The 17361-nt window shown below is 48.5% G+C and overlaps 2 protein-coding genes across 2 annotated transcripts; both read right to left on the bottom strand.

The window, feature by feature from the left end:
• Positions 1–29: 29 nt before the first annotated feature.
• Positions 30–5397, bottom strand: ift57 (intraflagellar transport 57 homolog (Chlamydomonas)). The gene is made up of 11 exons (XM_029131362.3): positions 4880–5397; positions 4372–4546; positions 3803–3921; positions 3556–3646; positions 3354–3422; positions 3071–3193; positions 2235–2306; positions 1693–1824; positions 1355–1417; positions 458–524; positions 30–382 (listed from the first exon to the last, which is right to left on the bottom strand). The coding sequence occupies exons 1-11, from the start codon at positions 5032–5034 to the stop codon at positions 201–203; spliced, it is 1248 nt and encodes a 415-aa protein (XP_028987195.1). The 5' UTR covers positions 5035–5397; the 3' UTR covers positions 30–200.
• Positions 5398–8691: 3294 nt separating this feature from the next.
• cavin4a (caveolae associated protein 4a) lies at positions 8692–17361 on the bottom strand. Its single transcript, XM_029131371.3, has 2 exons — positions 16568–17361; positions 8692–10489 (listed from the first exon to the last, which is right to left on the bottom strand). The coding sequence occupies exons 1-2, from the start codon at positions 16970–16972 to the stop codon at positions 9890–9892; spliced, it is 1005 nt and encodes a 334-aa protein (XP_028987204.1). The 5' UTR covers positions 16973–17361; the 3' UTR covers positions 8692–9889.

Here is a 17361-nt window from a genome sequence, read left to right as displayed (position 1 = left end):
TTTATAGTAAATTTCATAAAGAAACAGACCAGTAAATAAATATTTTATTAAATCAAATTAAATCATGCATGTACAAAAACTACATTAATCTCATGATATTTCCTCTGTTTTCCAACACAGTCAGTCTGAATGATGAGGCAGAAGTTGGTCACGGCTACCGTGCGTTTGTTTGAGGTCAGGTTCACGGTGTGGTGGCGAGACTAAGCGAAGGGTCCACCCGCGGCCTCAGGGATGCTGGTAGCGTGCATGTCGCGAGTCATGTTGGACTTCTCTTTGAGCTTTGCCTGCAGCAGCGTGTGCTCGACGACGCCGATCCTCACATCCATCTGAACAATCTCCTGCTTCAGCTTTGTCAAACTCTGCTTGATCCTCACCACCGGAGCTGAGAGACAAAGCCGTCAACACAGATGGCTATGTACACAAAAACAAAACAAAAACCCAAACAGATCAGCCTCACCTCCATCAGACATGCTGCTGCCTTTCTCCTCCATCTCCTGCTTGACTTTCTCCAGTTCCTCACTGATCTGGAACAGAATTTAAACAATTTCAGTGCATAATTTACAATTAAATGTCTAAGAAAAGGGCACAATTTTGTAAACAGACACGTCTTTGAATAAATCTCTGACTGCCTGGATGCTCTCACAGCAGCATCCATCTTCTGTTGTTTTACTATACGCATGTTTTAACAATTGCATCTTAATATTGGGAGTGCCAGCAAAGATTGCACAAAGTCCAGTCTAGTTTGTGCTGATCTGCTCAGAAACAACAGAAACTTACGCGTCTATAAAATACCCTACAGCCAACAAAAGGATAAGAGCAGTTCTGCAAATGAACCTACAGCACCTGACTAGTTTCAAACTACTACTCATCATTTTGGGTGGAACCTCCCTCTGATCCCAAAAGGACCTCACCTCCCTGTGGCATTGCTGCTGCACAGAGTTAGATACATCACTAAGATTTTAATCTATGCTGACACGAGTGCATCATACATTTCTGAAGGTTTGACAGCCGTCAAGAGTCCATCTTTCCGTCGCATCTCACAGGTGCTCTACTGGATTAGGATCCGGCAGCTGCAGAGGCCACTGAACTACACTGAGCTTACTGTCATGTTCATCAAATCACTTCCTCAGATTTCTCTTCCTGCCTGACAAAGGGTGGGAATTGACAAGGTTGCGCGCTGGTTGTACCAGTAAAAGTAGCAGAGTCACATTTGGTTTCCTCATATTTAATGTGAACACAAACTAAAGCCCATGTACTGTTATGTTGCCGCATGATCGACTGACTGAATTGTTCTAACTCCAGAAGATGAGTCTATATCAATGTCATTGTGATGATAGATGGTGCATTTACTGACCTCTGCCAGGACTCTGGTCCTTTCAGTTACCCACCCACTGGCCTGCTGGTACCGCTCCTTTGCCTGATGGAGAAAAGAGGTTTGCTTTCAAGTTCCTGTCAAAATTTAATTTTGTTCTTCAGACTGTTTCAACATCAGACCTTCATTACCATCACTCTAAAGAAGTGAAAGCAACATATTCTTCACATGCCTGTCTTTCTGAACCTTCTTGGGACAGGAATGGAGCTGATTCTGCATCTTTTCTAATCCACGCTTTGTAAGTATGTGTGGAGGTTTCAGCTACTTAGGTCCAGGTGTGAGCAGAACATTTTAGCCACGGTCATGGTTTTGTCCCTTACCTCGCTGAGCTTGGCCTGAGCACTGCGGTACTCCTGGATCAGATGTTCCAGCTGGTTGTTGATGTATTTCTCTCTGCTGCTCACCTTCTCCAGAGTCTTTCCAATGTCTTCCTGCAGTTTGTCCAGGTAGTTCTGCACAGTCAGCAGAAAAGGAGGACACAAAAATATAACCAACACATTTTATCTGTGTGTACATTTGTAATGTAACCTAGATTAACATGAGAAACTTATTTTTTCCAACAGTCAGCAAGACTAATGTCCTCAAGTCACTGCAGCATAACTGAGAGCAATAAATAAGTAACTAAGAAAATCTACTTAAACAAAACATCCTAATGATCAGAGGTTTGCTGTACCCAGTGTGGTCATTTCCCTACAGAGGATCAGAGTGAAGAGTATAATATGACCGAACATTCAAATATTCTGCAAATATAAATAGCTGGTGATAAAACACAGAGAAAAAGCACTGACTACATCCAGCAGGTGGCGCTAAAGGTGAAAAAAGCAGTGAATGCTTTGTTACTGAGTCATGCCAGTGAACGCACCTTTGTCTCTTTGAGTGAAGACTTGATGCCATCTCTGTGTTGATGCATCTGGTCCACATGGATCCTCCAGTCCTGCAGAACAAACCCCAAAGAACAGTCACAAAAAACCTCAAACAACCTAAATAAACATTGAGGTAAACTACAAAAAACTCAGTTTAATATTATGTATATCCATTAAATCCTTAATTTAATTTATTTAATTTTTGTGTTGTTAATGTGGCAGAGATGCCTCCCTGCTGCTTCTTGTTGTAAAAGAACTGTGAGTTCTTCACCCTCACTTAGCTGCAGCCTCAAGCCGTCTGAGAAAAGCTGTTATTCCACCCTTGTCTGCTCAGACTTTAAATTGAAATTGACTTTTTTAATCGAATGAGCTCCCTGTGTGTCTAATGTAAATGTGGACCAACGGCCTACGGTTCTTTGCTTTTCACTCACCTCAGAATGCAGTGGTACAGCAGCTGCTGAGATTATATTTACAGAAGCTTCCAGATACTGACATGAGGTCAGTGCTGGTATTAATAAGTTGAAATAGAGTCAGACTACTCATATTTTTATTTTTTGGCTCTAGATATGTCGATGTATTCACATAGACACATTGCTCTATTTACCTTCAAGTAGTACTGTTACTAAAGATACAAAATCTTTGCACATAAGCAACATTTTCATTTAACAGACTTTTCAGCAATGTGGTTTTCATAGAAATACTGAACTCTGCTCTATAGAGGTCCTTTCATTTCTTCATCATTCTTCATTTTATTTTCTATGAACTCCTGCACTTGTGAATGAGACCCAGTACGACATCTATCCTGCAGATCCCTGTGGTTCTGATGAGGGTCTACCTTGTTGTCAGTCCTGATGGTGACTTTGAGCTGTGGCAGGACTCTCTCCACCTCCAGGTTCCACTCAGCTACATCAACCTTTGACTCCAGAATCTCGTCTAGTTTAGATGACAGTTGTGCTTCCTGCATGTAAAGAAATATCAGGGCAACTGTGGCAGAAATCAAATGAACAAAAATTCAGTGGAGGTGAGTCAAACATGAGGCTACAGGCTTTTAACATCTGATGCCTCAGACTCAAGCAATTTCAAAGAATTTAAATAAGTAGATTTTTTGTTGAACTTACAGCGTGAGTGGTCCGTAATCTCAGAGACTCCAGATCGATCCCGTTCTCCTCATCATCATCGGGCTCCTCCTGATTTTACATAAAAACACAAAAGATGTTAATGAAATTTAATTGGTTCTAATCATTAAAACACTTACTACACTGTATATATTAATATATTAAATATCACTAAAAAGAAATTCCATAAACATGGGACACTCACAATCAACTCCTCCTCCACTTTGCTGAGAGTGAGCTCTGCATTGTCGTCTACCAGTGACTCTTCTTCTGTTGTTTCTGTTGGATACTTTGGTCTGTACCAAATTAAAGTGCAAAGAAATCAACCGCTCATTAGATAAACATCAGACCAAAAGCAAATCAATGTTTTCATCTTAAAGATAATAAATGGCTTTAAAACAAGAAATGAGTTACAAGGCTTTTATGAGATGGAAAAAGAAAAATTTCAGCACCTTCTGAAAGAGAAGCCCCTTTTCTTCAGAGCTTCCTCCGCCAACCGGTCCAGCACTAGGCAGACGTACTCGCCTGAACCCGATTTCAGTTTGGAGGGAGGGAAGTCCACTTTAACACCCTGAGAGACACAGAGGAGTGAGTCTCCTGATAATAATAATAATAATAATATTAATTTAAACTTTATTGATTCCAAATTGGGGAAATTAACCTGTGCATTTTAACCCATCCCCTGAGCGTCGCTAGTGCAAAGTGTCCTACTCATGGACACACATGGTGCTCTGGTAGGTTTGACTTCCCAAGCCAACACTCTACCAACTGAACCACAGATCCACTTCTCTGAAATAGCAGCTTTAGGTTTGCGCCAACTGAGTGTGATGTCACAATCCAAAGCGCAACATCATACTAATTGTTTTTTGATAAGTTACAGAGCAGCTCACGGTTGGATACAGGAAGAGAAGGCAATAAACAGAACAAAACAATACATTCAAAGTGAAAGTATTTCCTGCCACATCTAAATAAATGAGGCAGCGAGTGCTTTCTTGCAGAGACAGGGCTGAGCATCACTTACAAACGCCCGGAGCTCTGCCAGGATGTTGGACACGGTGGCGTTGGGTTCATCGTACTCCTGAGGCTCCGTGAAAGGTCTCCCTGCCGCGTTGATGAGCCAGGCGGCGATGATGGTGAACATGTAGAACTGCTCACCAGGGTTGGATGCCAGATACGGATTTGAGACGAAATAATGTCTGATAGGAAGAGACGGGGAAAGAACCAGCAGGGAAGTTTACCATTCTGTTGAGTTTTGTTAATGTGTTTGTGGTAATGATATGGTTTGTTGACTTAACTTTGCATAAATTACTTTTTACCTTTGTTTATCTGCTCTAATTCTCAATTCTTCAAAGCCCTGATGTAACATTTAATTAAACGTCCTGTGTGCGTGGTGCAGTTTAGCCATAACTCTGTATTCATTAGCACGACAACAACTGCTGCCACAACTACAATGCAACTAACAACCGAACACGCGATTTAAAGCCGAGCCACTGGACTAGGCGGTCAGTTTCAGTTAGGCGAGTTCTCACCTGGACAGGTTCTTCATGTTGTGTCTGGCCAGAACTTCCTCCTCATAATTTAGCACCTTCAGCTTCTCCAGCAAACACTCCATCACCACAAACACCTGATGAGCGGCTCCGGGGCCGCGGTCGTCTTCATCGCCCCGTCTGCCGTCGTCCGCCATGACGTGTGCTCATCAGCTGCTAAATAAAAACACAACACGAGACCCACTCTTTGACGTCGTCCACCAGCTAACGCGCGTTCGTAAGCTAACTAGCCGTTAGCCCGGTTGTTTGGCTTCCCCACCGTTGTTAGGCAACCACAAGGCTAGTAGCTAAGCGGCTAACGTCCCCTTAAAACGGCACGAGGCTCAGAATTAGACGCAAAGTCGTAGTACAGGTTACAAAATATCTGCGAACGAAGCAAATAAATAAAAAGCGCAATGAAACTGGGAATGAAAACACAAGTCGTATAACGTAAAAAGAGATGAGAAAAGGTGCTGTCAGGTAACGCGAGTGTTTCCGTTGACTTCAAAATAAAAGTCCTATTTTCCGGTTAAAAATCTTCAGATTAATAAAAACAAAATCTAATTTAAAATACCATATTACTAGTTAAAAGGTTTTAAATGCTTCTCCCGCACATTACAACACACAGACTAACTGTTTTTGGGTGTCTGGTAGTAAATTCATTATTTGTAGCTCTGCAGAGGTTATGACATCGTGAGCTAGTAGTGTTTCCTTCTTAATGAGATGCTAAGTGTTCATGTATTTGTCCTGTCAGTGAAAACAGATTTTCACCCTCAGCATAACCTGAGTGACCTCACTTGGTGAAGCACAACACAGTTTCCATCAGCAAAAACACACACGTAGCGGGTGTGTATGTTTATTAGAGCAACTGTTAGTGAATAATTGATGTGAGGCAGTGCGTGGAGGGAGGGGGCTCGTCTTCATGCTGCAGCAGCCTGTCATTGAGCTCGCAGGTGGAGCTCCCCGGTGACTGCGTCTGACTGACAGCCCTGCTGACTTCCTGCCGCATCGCTGATGATGCTCAGTGAGCCGCATCCTCGCTTCACCCGCAGCCTCCACTCACCACCAACTCAGGTGAACTGAGACATGTAATCACACAAAGTCAACATGGACGTGTGAAGACATATAAAATTATTATTCAGACGTTCATCTCTAGATGTGCAGTTCGGAGAGACACAGAAACACAGACAATGCACAAGTCCAGTGTTTACTTCACAGGGAGTCATTTGTTAATTGAGACCTAATTGTTAACCACAATGTGCTGCAGCTGTTAATGAATTCCATCCAGAGTCTTTATGCAACCGATGGACAAAAGTAAAAATGTCTTCACCTCCGCTCTGTTGCAATTACAGCCTTGGTGCAGGTAGATAACATGTCAACCTGCGGCCTGGCTTCCTTTTCCTGACTTGCCAGTGTGTGATGGAGGGATAATTAGGAGGAGAGGCAGGAGTGGATCCACAGCTTAACGTGGGTGAGGTGCTAATGAGTGGTGGCTGCACGGGGATCTTGGCCTGAGGGCCGGCAGGAAGCTTATCAGCCCTCTGGGCATCATTTATGGCTTTTTTTGCACAATAATATCTGCTATCTGAGAGTTCTCATCTCAGGATGTTTCCTAGAAGAAGTGATGGGGCGTTTTACACCAGGCACAGAAGGCAAGGTCCCTGTTAGAGGCTCTATTTGGTAAAAGAGTCAAGGATTTATTTACTTTACAGGTAGATTGATAAGTGTTTTCATGGTTTGGGTCACACCTTGAAGTCCCATTGATAAAAAAAAATTAGGAGCTAAAAAGACACACAAATGCATTTTGAGGTGTTGGAGGGAACGACAGTGGAACTAAAAGAGAGTCAGCGTTGGACTCCTTGACCTTCAATGGGTCTGCAGCATCATTCACCTCTTTGTACAGTAACCAGGACAGTGTGTTGTGTTCTTCCTCTCACTAGTGGACAGATACACAGAAATGCTTCAGCTCAGTCCAGTTTTAAAGCGTTACACAAGCCGTTGTTCACTGTCGCTACAGTCGCTGTTTGTGGAGACAAACTATTCAGATGTTAATGTTAATAGTTTGTGTTTTGTGAGAACAAATATGAGACCCACTGCTTCATCAGTATTCCACTTCTTCTCCGTCATGCGGGTGCTCATTTCCCTAACAGAAGGTAAACATTATTTCAAACACTGCAGTTGTCATTTTGCCAAGAAAACGCTCTCCTTTCACAGCTTGATGAAACATTATGTTTCCTGAAATCTGACAGGCAAAGTGATTAGATCCCACGTAGCGAGGCTTCTATTCAGACTGTCTGCACAGTCGCAGGTTCTGCTAATTCACAGGACGTGCTTCCAGACTTTGGGAAAGTAGAGTTGTGTGAAGCCTGCAGCTGAGGCCTGATACAATCCGATGAGATCAAGTACAGTGACCTAAGTCAGTGCTGGTGTGTTTGCGTTGCCAGTTAGTCGATGCTAGTTGGCACCGCAGCCTTCTGTGCTCTGGCCTCTCCCATTGTCGGGGGACTGGACCTTTCTCCTCTGTGCAGCAGCGGAAGACAAGCAACAAAGCCCTGTCCTGACTGCAGGTTTCAGGCGATGGTTAGAGTGAGCTACAGCTCAACAGAGTTCTCAGTTCACCTGCTGTTTGTAATGAAATATACATGTACATCCTGGCTGTGACAGTGCTGATGTATGTTACCGCAGCGATCAGATTTGACAAGTCAATCCTCTGACAGACAGCGCAGGCTATTTGAGTCCTGGCTTCACACTCTGAAGGAGAGGATGAAAACGTCTTAATGGAGCCATGGATCAGCAGACGACGCTCCTCCTTCCGTCTCTGTGCTTGAATCACCCGAGGCCGTTTCTCTTCAACAGATTGCTTGAAGAGCTCAATTGTGCTCTGCTAATGCATAACAAACAGATGGAGCTGAATGCAATCACTTCAGAGCGGCGTCCTATCTCCTTCTCGCCGCCTCTCTGTTTTGGATGGTTTGAAATAAATCAAAATTATGGTTTTTGGCTTTGGTTTCTGTTTTTCTTGTCAGCGCGGCCACACAGGAGGGGAAACACTGCAGAGCCAGCAGTTATCACAGATCTGTCTGCTGAGGGCTAATTAGCTAGCATCATCTTGATGGGAGGCGTTGCCATGGCAACCCGGTAATGTTGGCGCACAGGTGAATGCCGGTGGTGAAGAACTGTTGACTATAAGCTGTTTAATGGACCACACACACTAATCTTTCATACACGCTCAGAGCTGCCCATGCTATTAATACAGTTACGCAGCGTTCCTTCCAGAATAAGGGACATACACATCTCTTCTACGCTCTGCAGCCAATAAAGACAAGTCATCTGCCGGAGCCGCTTTTATCATCCTTCATCTTTAGAAGGTTTTTGTCGCAGCCGGTTGGTTTGATTGGCTTCAGTCTTTGTTTTAGGGCCAATAAATCCACGCTTGACAAATGGCTGCTGTGACCTCTGGCCACACAGCGAAGCCAAATGATTGGCAATTCATTTAGCGGCCGACATTGGCAGAGAGGTGAGTCTGGATTCTGCTGACTCAGTGCAGGAAATGTGTTTTGCTTGGGCCAATATCAGGTTAGTGATTTAATCTGAGCTTGGGATCGACGATATCAGAGGGAGACGGAGACGGAGAGAGGAGATGATCTGTGGCTGCTGCACACGTGTTTCTGTTCCGCTTAGTAGGAATCAGAGCTCATAAAGAAGCCATTACTGCTTTTATATCTACAAGACGTGACAGTGAATCTGTGACAGCAACATTTGATATGATGTGGGGTGTTAATATCTGTCATACAATATGATGAGGTCGCTTTAGGCTTTTCACAAACATTTATTCATACAAAAACACAATAAAATGAATAGTACAGTATCTGGTGCTGCTCGTGATGACAACACAGCTGACAGATCAGCTCAGTAAAGAACTAAAGCTGGGTTGTAATCAAAAATGAGAAAATAATGGAGAAGAAATTAAACATAAACAAAGTCAGCTGGGAAACGTTCAGAGTAAAGTTCAAAGCTATACAGGAAGTGTGTTTTCATAAGCAGATGCTGATGTGCAGCGACAGCTAGAGTGTATAAGCAAAGCTTGTGCAGAGTTTTTAGTAACTGAGGCTCCAGAAACTTTAAATCCTTTCATACTGTAAAAGCTGTGACCTGATCGTCGCTGCAGGAGGAAACTCACTGAACCTCAAAGCAAACTGTGAATATCAAGCAGCTTAATTGGAAAAAATGAAACATTCATATAACACAAGGCCGCAGTGCATGAAAAGCTTTAAAGAGCCACCAACCGCACGTCTCCATCTGCCGGAAGTCCTTCCTAAATATCATCATCTATAAGACGTCAAAACGCGCTTCATGGCGTCAACACTTAACCTGCGCAACGGTCTGTTTGAAGCTTTAACGCTAACGTTCTGCCACATCTGACGTAAAGCTGCACTGCTCGTGAGCCTCATTCATGTAGTTTACTGTGGACACTTAAAGATCCTGAATGCATCAGGTGTGCCAACGATGTATTAACTGTTTTTATCCTCTGGTCCTTTTCCTTTTCACAGTGCAGCTTTAACGTTCATCTACTGAGACTTTCTAGCATCACAACATTTATTTCATTTTTACTTCACTTTTTCCTGCTTCTACTGTTTTTGTACAGAAACCAGTCTGACGTTGATCCGCATGCCTTTGGTGTCTCACCAGGCTCCTCAGAGACCAGCTGAGGCCTTCACTGACCAGTTTCACCTTGGTGGATCATATGTACAGTACATCCAAATAAAAGGCGACACAAAGGCAACATCCTGTCTCATCTCTTCAATACACTTCAGTACAAAACCTTCTACTTGAATTTGCAGGTGATCAGTCTCACATTCACGCCTCTGTTTTTATCAGGTCAGTAAATTGTTGTCTATGCATAACATCTGATGGACTAGCTTCATTTGAACCAGCACACATAAGTCAACCTTCCTCCACTTCATTTTGAACCACATCCCGCTGTCCCATCACGTCTGCTCTACTCATATGATCCTACTCTATCCGCTTGGCGCCCGCTTCCTCTAAGGGCCCCTCCCTCTTGGTTTCCACGGCGACCTCGGTGTAGGCGACTCCGGCGTGGGGCCCCTGCGGGTCCTCGGCCTTGGCCCCGAGCCCGGCCTGGAGCCCGGCCTGGAGCCCGGCCTCGGCCTCGGCGCCCTCCTGGCCCTCGGCCACGGCTCTCTCCTTCTTCAGCTTGATGCGGAAGGTGTCTTTGCTGGGCGCCTTCTTGGCGATGTTCTCCTTCAGCCGCTCGCCCGACTGCCTCAGCCGCTCGCCGGCCTGCTGCATCCTCTCCCTCCGCTCGGGCGGCATGACCTTGTCCCCCAGGTTGTGGAACTTGGTGCCCAGGCTGCCCTTGGTTTTGCTCATGTTCTCCTTGGAGAAGGCCGCCTTCAGGCTCTCGGTGCTCTTCACCACCGATTTCTTGAGGCGCGCGGCTCGCGAGGACTCGGCCTCGTCCACGCTCAGATACTCCTCATCCGACGAGAGGTCGGCGGGGACGTCGTAGGCGTCGGGCTCGATGTCCAGCCCCTCCAGACCCGGCGCTTTAGGGCCCTTGGTGACAGCAACCGATGGGACCTCAGTCTCACCCTACGGAGGCAAAGACGGGGCATTTGAATCAATCTCTGGTAACATTCACGTTATGTTATGCTGAATTAATTTTAGCATTCATATTCAAGCAATCAGAACTTTCATGGTTGTTGCTTATCGTGACTGTAGCTTGTTCTTTATGAGTCGATCAGTTCGTAAAATCTTAAACTGTGGAATTTGCTTGCAAAAAGCTTCAGGATTCAGCACAGCAATGAAACTGATATCCGTCTTCTCATCTGTCTCTGCTCTCTATTAGGGATGAATTACACTCACTGAGATGATGGAAGTTCAGATAGAAAATGTAATATTCCTCTGGGAGCCTCTGTGAAAGCTGACCCGCGTGACCTCCTGCCTCCAACATCTTCAAGATCGAGGTTTTTTTTCTATTTTAACACATGAGCAGTAACAGAGAAGATGTGCAACTCAAGACAATCCATAAAAACAAGAACCAATAAATCCATGGGATGAACGAGTTCAGGCTTCGTCTCACTCTGTACCAGCTGCTGGGATCCTAAAGTGAACGCATTCAACATCGGAGCAGAACATCAGTTTTTAGATCCAGTCTTTGAAAAATGTCAAACACTGTTTTCTTTTCAGTGTCAGATGCTGTTTAATGAAGCTTCTCTATCAAAGACTGGACATTAAAACACTTAGATCAGAGCCAAACATCTGCACTGACCAGAGATAAACTGGTGTTTGATAAGTTGATACAGACTCGAAATGTGTCAGAATATATTATTGCTTTTATTAAAAAACCTCCGTCTTCAAAGAAGCTTCAACAACAAACGATCAAACAGAATAAAGTACATGTATTAAGTTTATTTATTTAAATTATTAAAACCATTTAAAAATGCAGTTGCACGTTTTTTATTATTGTTAATAATTATAAAAGTACCTCCATCATATGTTTCCTCATGTTTCCTGATGACCAACATGGAGGAAGCAGCTGGGGAGAACCTCCTCCCGGCCGCTCCGCCTGCGGCGCCCTACAGGTGACTTTGGACGTGACAGCCAATTACTCCTAATTAATCTTGGGCCACATGCAGTGATCACACTCATTAATCAGCGCCGAGTCATCAGAGCACGTCCAGTCTCTGTGAATGACATAGTAATTACACAGGGCCCGAATGTGGGTCAGGGCTCGTATTAATGACCTGGACCTGAGACGTGGTGAGAGACACTGGCTGAAGTTCAGCCTCCAGCGCCAGCGGCCGACCCGGTCCGGCCACCCGGTCCGGCCAGGCTGCAGACAGGAAACAGACGGGCCACGCGCCAGATCCCTCCATCACACTTGTTCCAAGAGAGACGGTCAAACATGTCAGACGCCTGAGTGGCATCTGTCCGTCACAACTCAGCATCACAAAACAATACTGGCGCCGCCTCCTGCACTGAATCCTGGTCTTAAAAGAAGGATGCAGGCAGAGACCAGAGCCAGAAGATGCTGACAGCTTCCACACATTGAATTTACAGCGCAGCGCTTCCGTGTCACACACACATGTTCATCACTCAGGCGCGTGCGACGTGAGTCAAACTCAATCTGCCGCCGACCCGAACGGGGGCGGAACCACGGAGGCTGAGCCGGGAGGCAGCTTCAATGTGGTGAAGCAGAGGGGAGGCTGCTCCTCTGGGGGACGGAGAAGAGGCCTGAATCCGCTGAGTGGAAGTTCCCCTAAAATGGATGCAGTGTGAAACGGGAGCAGCTCACACTGGTTCCATGCGTGAGCTGCAGAGACGCAGGATGTTGAGGCCGGAGCCACGGAGCTGTGACCTCCACTCCTGTGCTTCGCCTGCAGACGCATTCACTCATAACTCGCCATTTGTCAGAGCACGAGCTAAAACCCACTCGCTCGTGTGAAATTGCACGTTGTCCTCTACCGTCCAGTGTGGACGACGGCGGCCCTGGGACGCGACCGGCAGCCATTTGTCTTTTTCTTATTACTGTCGGTGGTTCCTGAGCCGCTGGCGACGACTGTCCGTCTCTGACAAAGCGCCGGCCGCTTCCCTTTAAACGAGTGCAGCTGAAGCTCTATATTAGGAGATGAACGGAGGCCTCAGAATAACCGACAGCACATTAGTCACAGGGAAACTCAACACTGCCACAGTCTGCACCGCAGCAGACTGGACCGGACCGGACCGGACCGGACCGGACCGGACCGGACCCGGCCAGAACGGTCGTGTTGTGGAGGAAGACGTTGCTCCATTGTTGGGACATCAATCAGTCAGTGTCTCACGTTCTGCGGCTCTGATCATCTGTCTGCTATTATTTCCTAACACGTTAACAGCCATTATTTTAGCTCTTCTGCTTCTCTTACTTTGTGAGTGTTTAATTAATCTTCCGGCTCAAATTAACATGTGAATACAAAGCAGCCCTCTGCATTCAGGCCTTTTACATTTCTAAGCCTTAAAATGCATTTACATATCAAACCTCCGGTTTAAACGTATCCAAGGTGAGAGATAAGTAGTTCTAGGCACAAACGCGTGGTCTCACTCCGCTCCGAGAAGCTTTCAAGCATCTGTTAACATGCGTTTCCTCCTGTGTAAGTGCTGCAGCGGGAGGCAGCTATTTTTATTAATCAAGGCCTAAACCCACGCTGCACGGCTGCAGTGAGCTGCTGATGAAGACGCCGATGAAGACGCTGATGAAGACGCCGATGAAGACGCCGATGAAGACGCAGATGAAGACGCTGATGAAGACGCTGATGAAGATGCAGATGAAGCCAGCAGATAAACAGCTGCTGTTTTGTACTAGCGTCTGTGATGCTGATGTGAAGACAATGAAGCCGGTCGCACAACACACGTAGACACAGTGGAGAGGAAAACTGGACCAGGGCGCGTCTGTGCGTGTGTGTGTGTGTGTGTACCTTTGTGTGTGTGTGCGTGCATGCGCATGTGTCTGTGTGTGTGTCACAGTCAGCAACCAGGTGTAGGTAATGTGGTGGAGCGGACCTGAACTGGCCCCGCCTCCAACCGACAGTACGGATGACTGACAGCCCTCGCTCTGCGTGAAGCGCTGTCACGTCAGACCTGGTTGACAGCAGTTTATAGCCTGTCCCTGCTGGCGGAGGGGAGAATGTCGGCGTCCCAGAATAGACCCACAGCAGCTGTTAGCGGCACATAGCGCTCGTTTCTATTCTAAAGCCGGGACGTAAACGAGGACGAGGACAGAACCTCTGCACCGGCGCCGCCCTGGGCCGGAACATCAGGCTCACGGCTCTGCAACCGATGCACTAATGAACAAATGGAGTTTTAACGGGTTTATTTGACCATTAACTTTGAAACCCGTAATAAAATTGGGACATTTAATGACACTGACAGCGGTTTCGATGCTGAAGCTGCTGATCAGTTCTGACACAAAGCTGAGCAGCAACGCGCGGGTTCTTTGATCATCATCAAACGTCCTCCACCTTCAAAGGAATCGGTTTTCGTGATCCCACAGCTGTGTAATTTAAAGCTATTATAAAGTCGGTCCATCTCTTTAACAGTGACAGAGCCGTCAGTCAACACAAGCGCCTGAAAGCATCATTCTCCTCTTTGATGAGACGCTTGATTAGCTGTTCCTGCAAACGCTGATGACTGAAGGCGGGTGGTGTTTATTGTGTTTCAGATCAGCTACTTAAACCCGCGGAACCTGCATGTAGATAAACTGCTTCAGAAGGTGAAACCACGTCTCCCAGCGAGGCCTCTACAGCAGACAGACAGAGGAGTTTCTCCCTGAAGGAAGCAGCTTTCACTGGTTCTGCTCATCTGCACCACAGTTAAACCATCGTGGGTTTAAAACCAGTGACGACTCCACAAACACTACTCAGACCTGCTGATCGTCCCGCTGCTGATCACTCGGCTCAGTCTTCAGCCAGTCGGACTCTTATTCATGTTTCTCAGTCTGTCCCACTGTGACTGTGTGATTGTGTGACTGGGACACTGCCAGTGAACGCACCTCTGAGCTCCAGCTGCCAGTGAAGGCACCCTCTGAGCTCCAGCTGCCAGTGAAGGCACCCTCTGAGCTCCAGCTGCCAGTGAACGCACCGTCTGAGCTCCAGCTGCCTGCCAGTGAAGGCACCTCTGAGCTCCAGCTGCCATTGAACCCACTGTCTGAGCTCCAGCTGCCAGTGAACGCACCGTCTGAGCTCCAGTTGCCACGGAACGCACCGTCTGAGCTCCAGCTGCCAGTGGAGGACCCGTCTGAGCTCCAGCTGCCAGTGAGTGCACCCTCTGAGCTCCAGCTGCCAGTGAACGCACCCTCTGAGCTCCAGCTGCCAGTGAACGCACCCTCTGAGCTCCGGCTGCCAGTGAAGGCACCTTCTGAGCTCCAGCTGCCAGTGAACGCACCCTCTGAGCTCCAGCTGCCAGTGACGCACCGTCTGAGCTCCAGCTGCCAGTGAACTTACTGTCTGAACTCCAGCTGCCAGTGAAGGCACCGTCTGAGCTCCAGCTGCCAGTGACGGCACCATCTGAGCTCCAGTTGCCAGTGAACGCACCCTCTGAGCTCCAGCTGCCAGTGAACGCACTGTCTGAACTCCAGCTGCCAGTGAACGCACAGTCTGAGCTCCAGTTGCCAGTGAACGCACCCTCTGAGCTCCAGCTGCCAGTGAAGACACCGTCTGAGCTCCAGCTGCCAGTGAACGCACCGTCTGAGCTCCAGCTGCCAGTGAACGTACCGTCTGAGCTTCAGCTGCCAGTGAAGGCACCGTCTGAGCACCAGCTGCCAGTGAATGCCCGTCTGAGCTCCAGCTGCCAGTGAAGGCACCGTCTGAGCTCCAGCTGCCAGTGAAGGCACCGTCTGAACTCCAGCTGCCAGTGAAGGCACCGTCTGAACTCCAGCTGCCAGTGAAGGCACCGTCTGAGCTCCAGCTGCCAGTGAACGCACCGTCCGAACTCCAGCTGCCAGTGAAGGCACCGTCTGAGCTCCAGTTGCCAGTGAACGCACCCTCTGAGCTCCAGCTGCCTGTGAACGCACCGTCTGAGCTCCAGCTGCCAGTGAACGCACCGTCTGAACTCCAGCTGCCAGTGAACGCACAGTCTGAGCTCCAGTTGCCAGTGAACGCACCCTCTGAGCTCCAGCTGCCAGTGAAGACACCGTCTGAGCTCCAGCTGCCAGTGGAGGACCCGTCTGAGCTCCAGCTGCCAGTGAGTGCACCCTCTGAGCTCCAGCTGCCAGTGAACGCACCCTCTGAGCTCCAGCTGCCAGTGAACGCACCTTCTGAGCTCCAGCTGCCAGTGAACGCACCCTCTGAGCTCCAGCTGCCAGTGACGCACCGTCTGAGCTCCAGCAGCCAGTGAACGCACCTTCTGAGCTCCAGCTGCCAGTGAACACACCCTCTGAGCTCCAGCTGCCAGTGACGCACCGTCTGAGCTCCAGCTGCCAGTGAACTTACTGTCTGAACTCCAGCTGCCAGTGAAGGCACCGTCTGAGCTCCAGCTGCCAGTGACGGCACCATCTGAGCTCCAGTTGCCAGTGAACGCACCCTCTGAGCTCCAGCTGCCAGTGAACGCACCGTCTGAGCTCCAGCTGCCAGTGAACGCACCGTCTGAACTCCAGCTGCCAGTGAACGCACAGTCTGAGCTCCAGTTGCCAGTGAACGCACCCTCTGAGCTCCAGCTGCCAGTGAAGACACCGTCTGAGCTCCAGCTGCCAGTGAACGCACCTCTGAGCTCCAGCTGCAATGAACTCACCGTCTGAGCTTCATCTGCCAGTGAAGGCACCGTCTGAGCTCCAGTTGCCAGTGAACGCACCGTCTGAGCTCCAGCTGCCAGTGAACGTACCGTCTGAGCTTCAGCTGCCAGTGAAGGCACCGTCTGAGCACCAGCTGCCAGTGAATGCCCGTCTGAGCTCCAGCTGCCAGTGAAGGCACCGTCTGAACTCCAGCTGCCAGTGAAGGCACCGTCTGAGCTCCAGCTGCCAGTGAACGCACCGTCCGAACTCCAGCTGCCAGTGAAGGCACCGTCTGAGCTCCAGCTGCCAGTGAAGGCACCGTCGTGTCCACCTGCCTTCCTCATTACTACCCATGCGTTCTACCGTCTGCTGGTGAAACCCGCCTTCCTCTGAAGCAGCACAGAACCTCACCCCAGAACTCTCCTCACCTGATAGATGACGACCCGGAACTTGTTGCGCGTGAGCAGCTCGTCCTGCGTGGACTCCACCTTCTTGACGCGCACGTTCTGCTTCTCCACGCGCGCGCGGACCTCCTTGACGTTGGCGCTGACCTTGCGGGTCTTCTGCAGCAGCTTGTCCACGGTGCCGCTGGTGTCGCTGTGGTCCTTGGCCAGCTTCAGCACGTCGCCCTGGACGCTCCGGATGCTGCTCTCCAGGTCCTGCTGCCGCTCCTCCATGCGCTGCTGGCTGGACTGGACCCCGTCGATGATGCCGGCCACGCGCTCCAGCAGGGACAGGATGGTGAGGGCGCTGATGGGGTTCCCCGCCTCGTCCTCCACCCCCAGGATCTCCAGCTTCTCCTGGACTCCTGCCATGCGGTACTTTTGATCCATTGCGCTTTGGACGGTGGTTCTGGAAGCGTGAAGCTCCTGCTTTAGGTTGGTGCTGCCGGTGTGTAGAGGTTCTGGTTTACTGGGAGCGCTGGGTGAGTGGCAGCACCCAACAGCTGTGACCCGAGCTCAGGTCTGCGACGTGAGAAAGCGGAAACCCCACCTCCCGCCGTTAAAAAAGGCTTCGGGGATGTTCGGGGAACCTGAATTGGCCCTGATCAGGACGTGGGCCGGGCCAGAACTTCAGGGGGGAGTGGCCGCACGCTCACGAAAGCCCCTAGGCCAAAAATAAGAGCCCTGTAAGGCGACACTCTGACATTTGGATGGGATGATGGGACTCCCAGCGCCTCCTGCTCCGATTAGTCAGACTCACGCGCACTGATTCACAATGT

This window comes from Betta splendens, chromosome 17 (assembly GCF_900634795.4).
Source record: "Betta splendens chromosome 17, fBetSpl5.4, whole genome shotgun sequence".
NCBI lineage: Eukaryota > Metazoa > Chordata > Actinopteri > Anabantiformes > Osphronemidae > Betta > Betta splendens.
This window is presented reverse-complemented; position numbering and strand designations above follow the sequence as displayed.

Bases quoted from the DNA above. Each gene is read 5' to 3' on its own strand.
- ift57 (XM_029131362.3), bottom strand. From the start codon at position 5,034: ATGGCGGACGACGGCAGACGGGGCGATGAAGACGACCGCGGCCCCGGA. The intron at 3,647-3,802 runs GTGCTGAAATTT...AATTTGGTACAG, and splicing joins AGGGGCTTCTCTTTCAGAAG to ACCAAAGTATCCAACAGAAA. The intron at 1,418-1,692 runs GTAAGGGACAAA...TTTCTCCATCAG, and splicing joins CTCAGGCCAAGCTCAGCGAG to GCAAAGGAGCGGTACCAGCA.
- cavin4a (XM_029131371.3), bottom strand. From the start codon at position 16,972: ATGGATCAAAAGTACCGCATGGCAGGAGTCCAGGAGAAGCTGGAGATC. The intron at 10,490-16,567 runs GTGAGGAGAGTT...TTGCCTCCGTAG, and splicing joins TCCGGGTCGTCATCTATCAG to GGTGAGACTGAGGTCCCATC.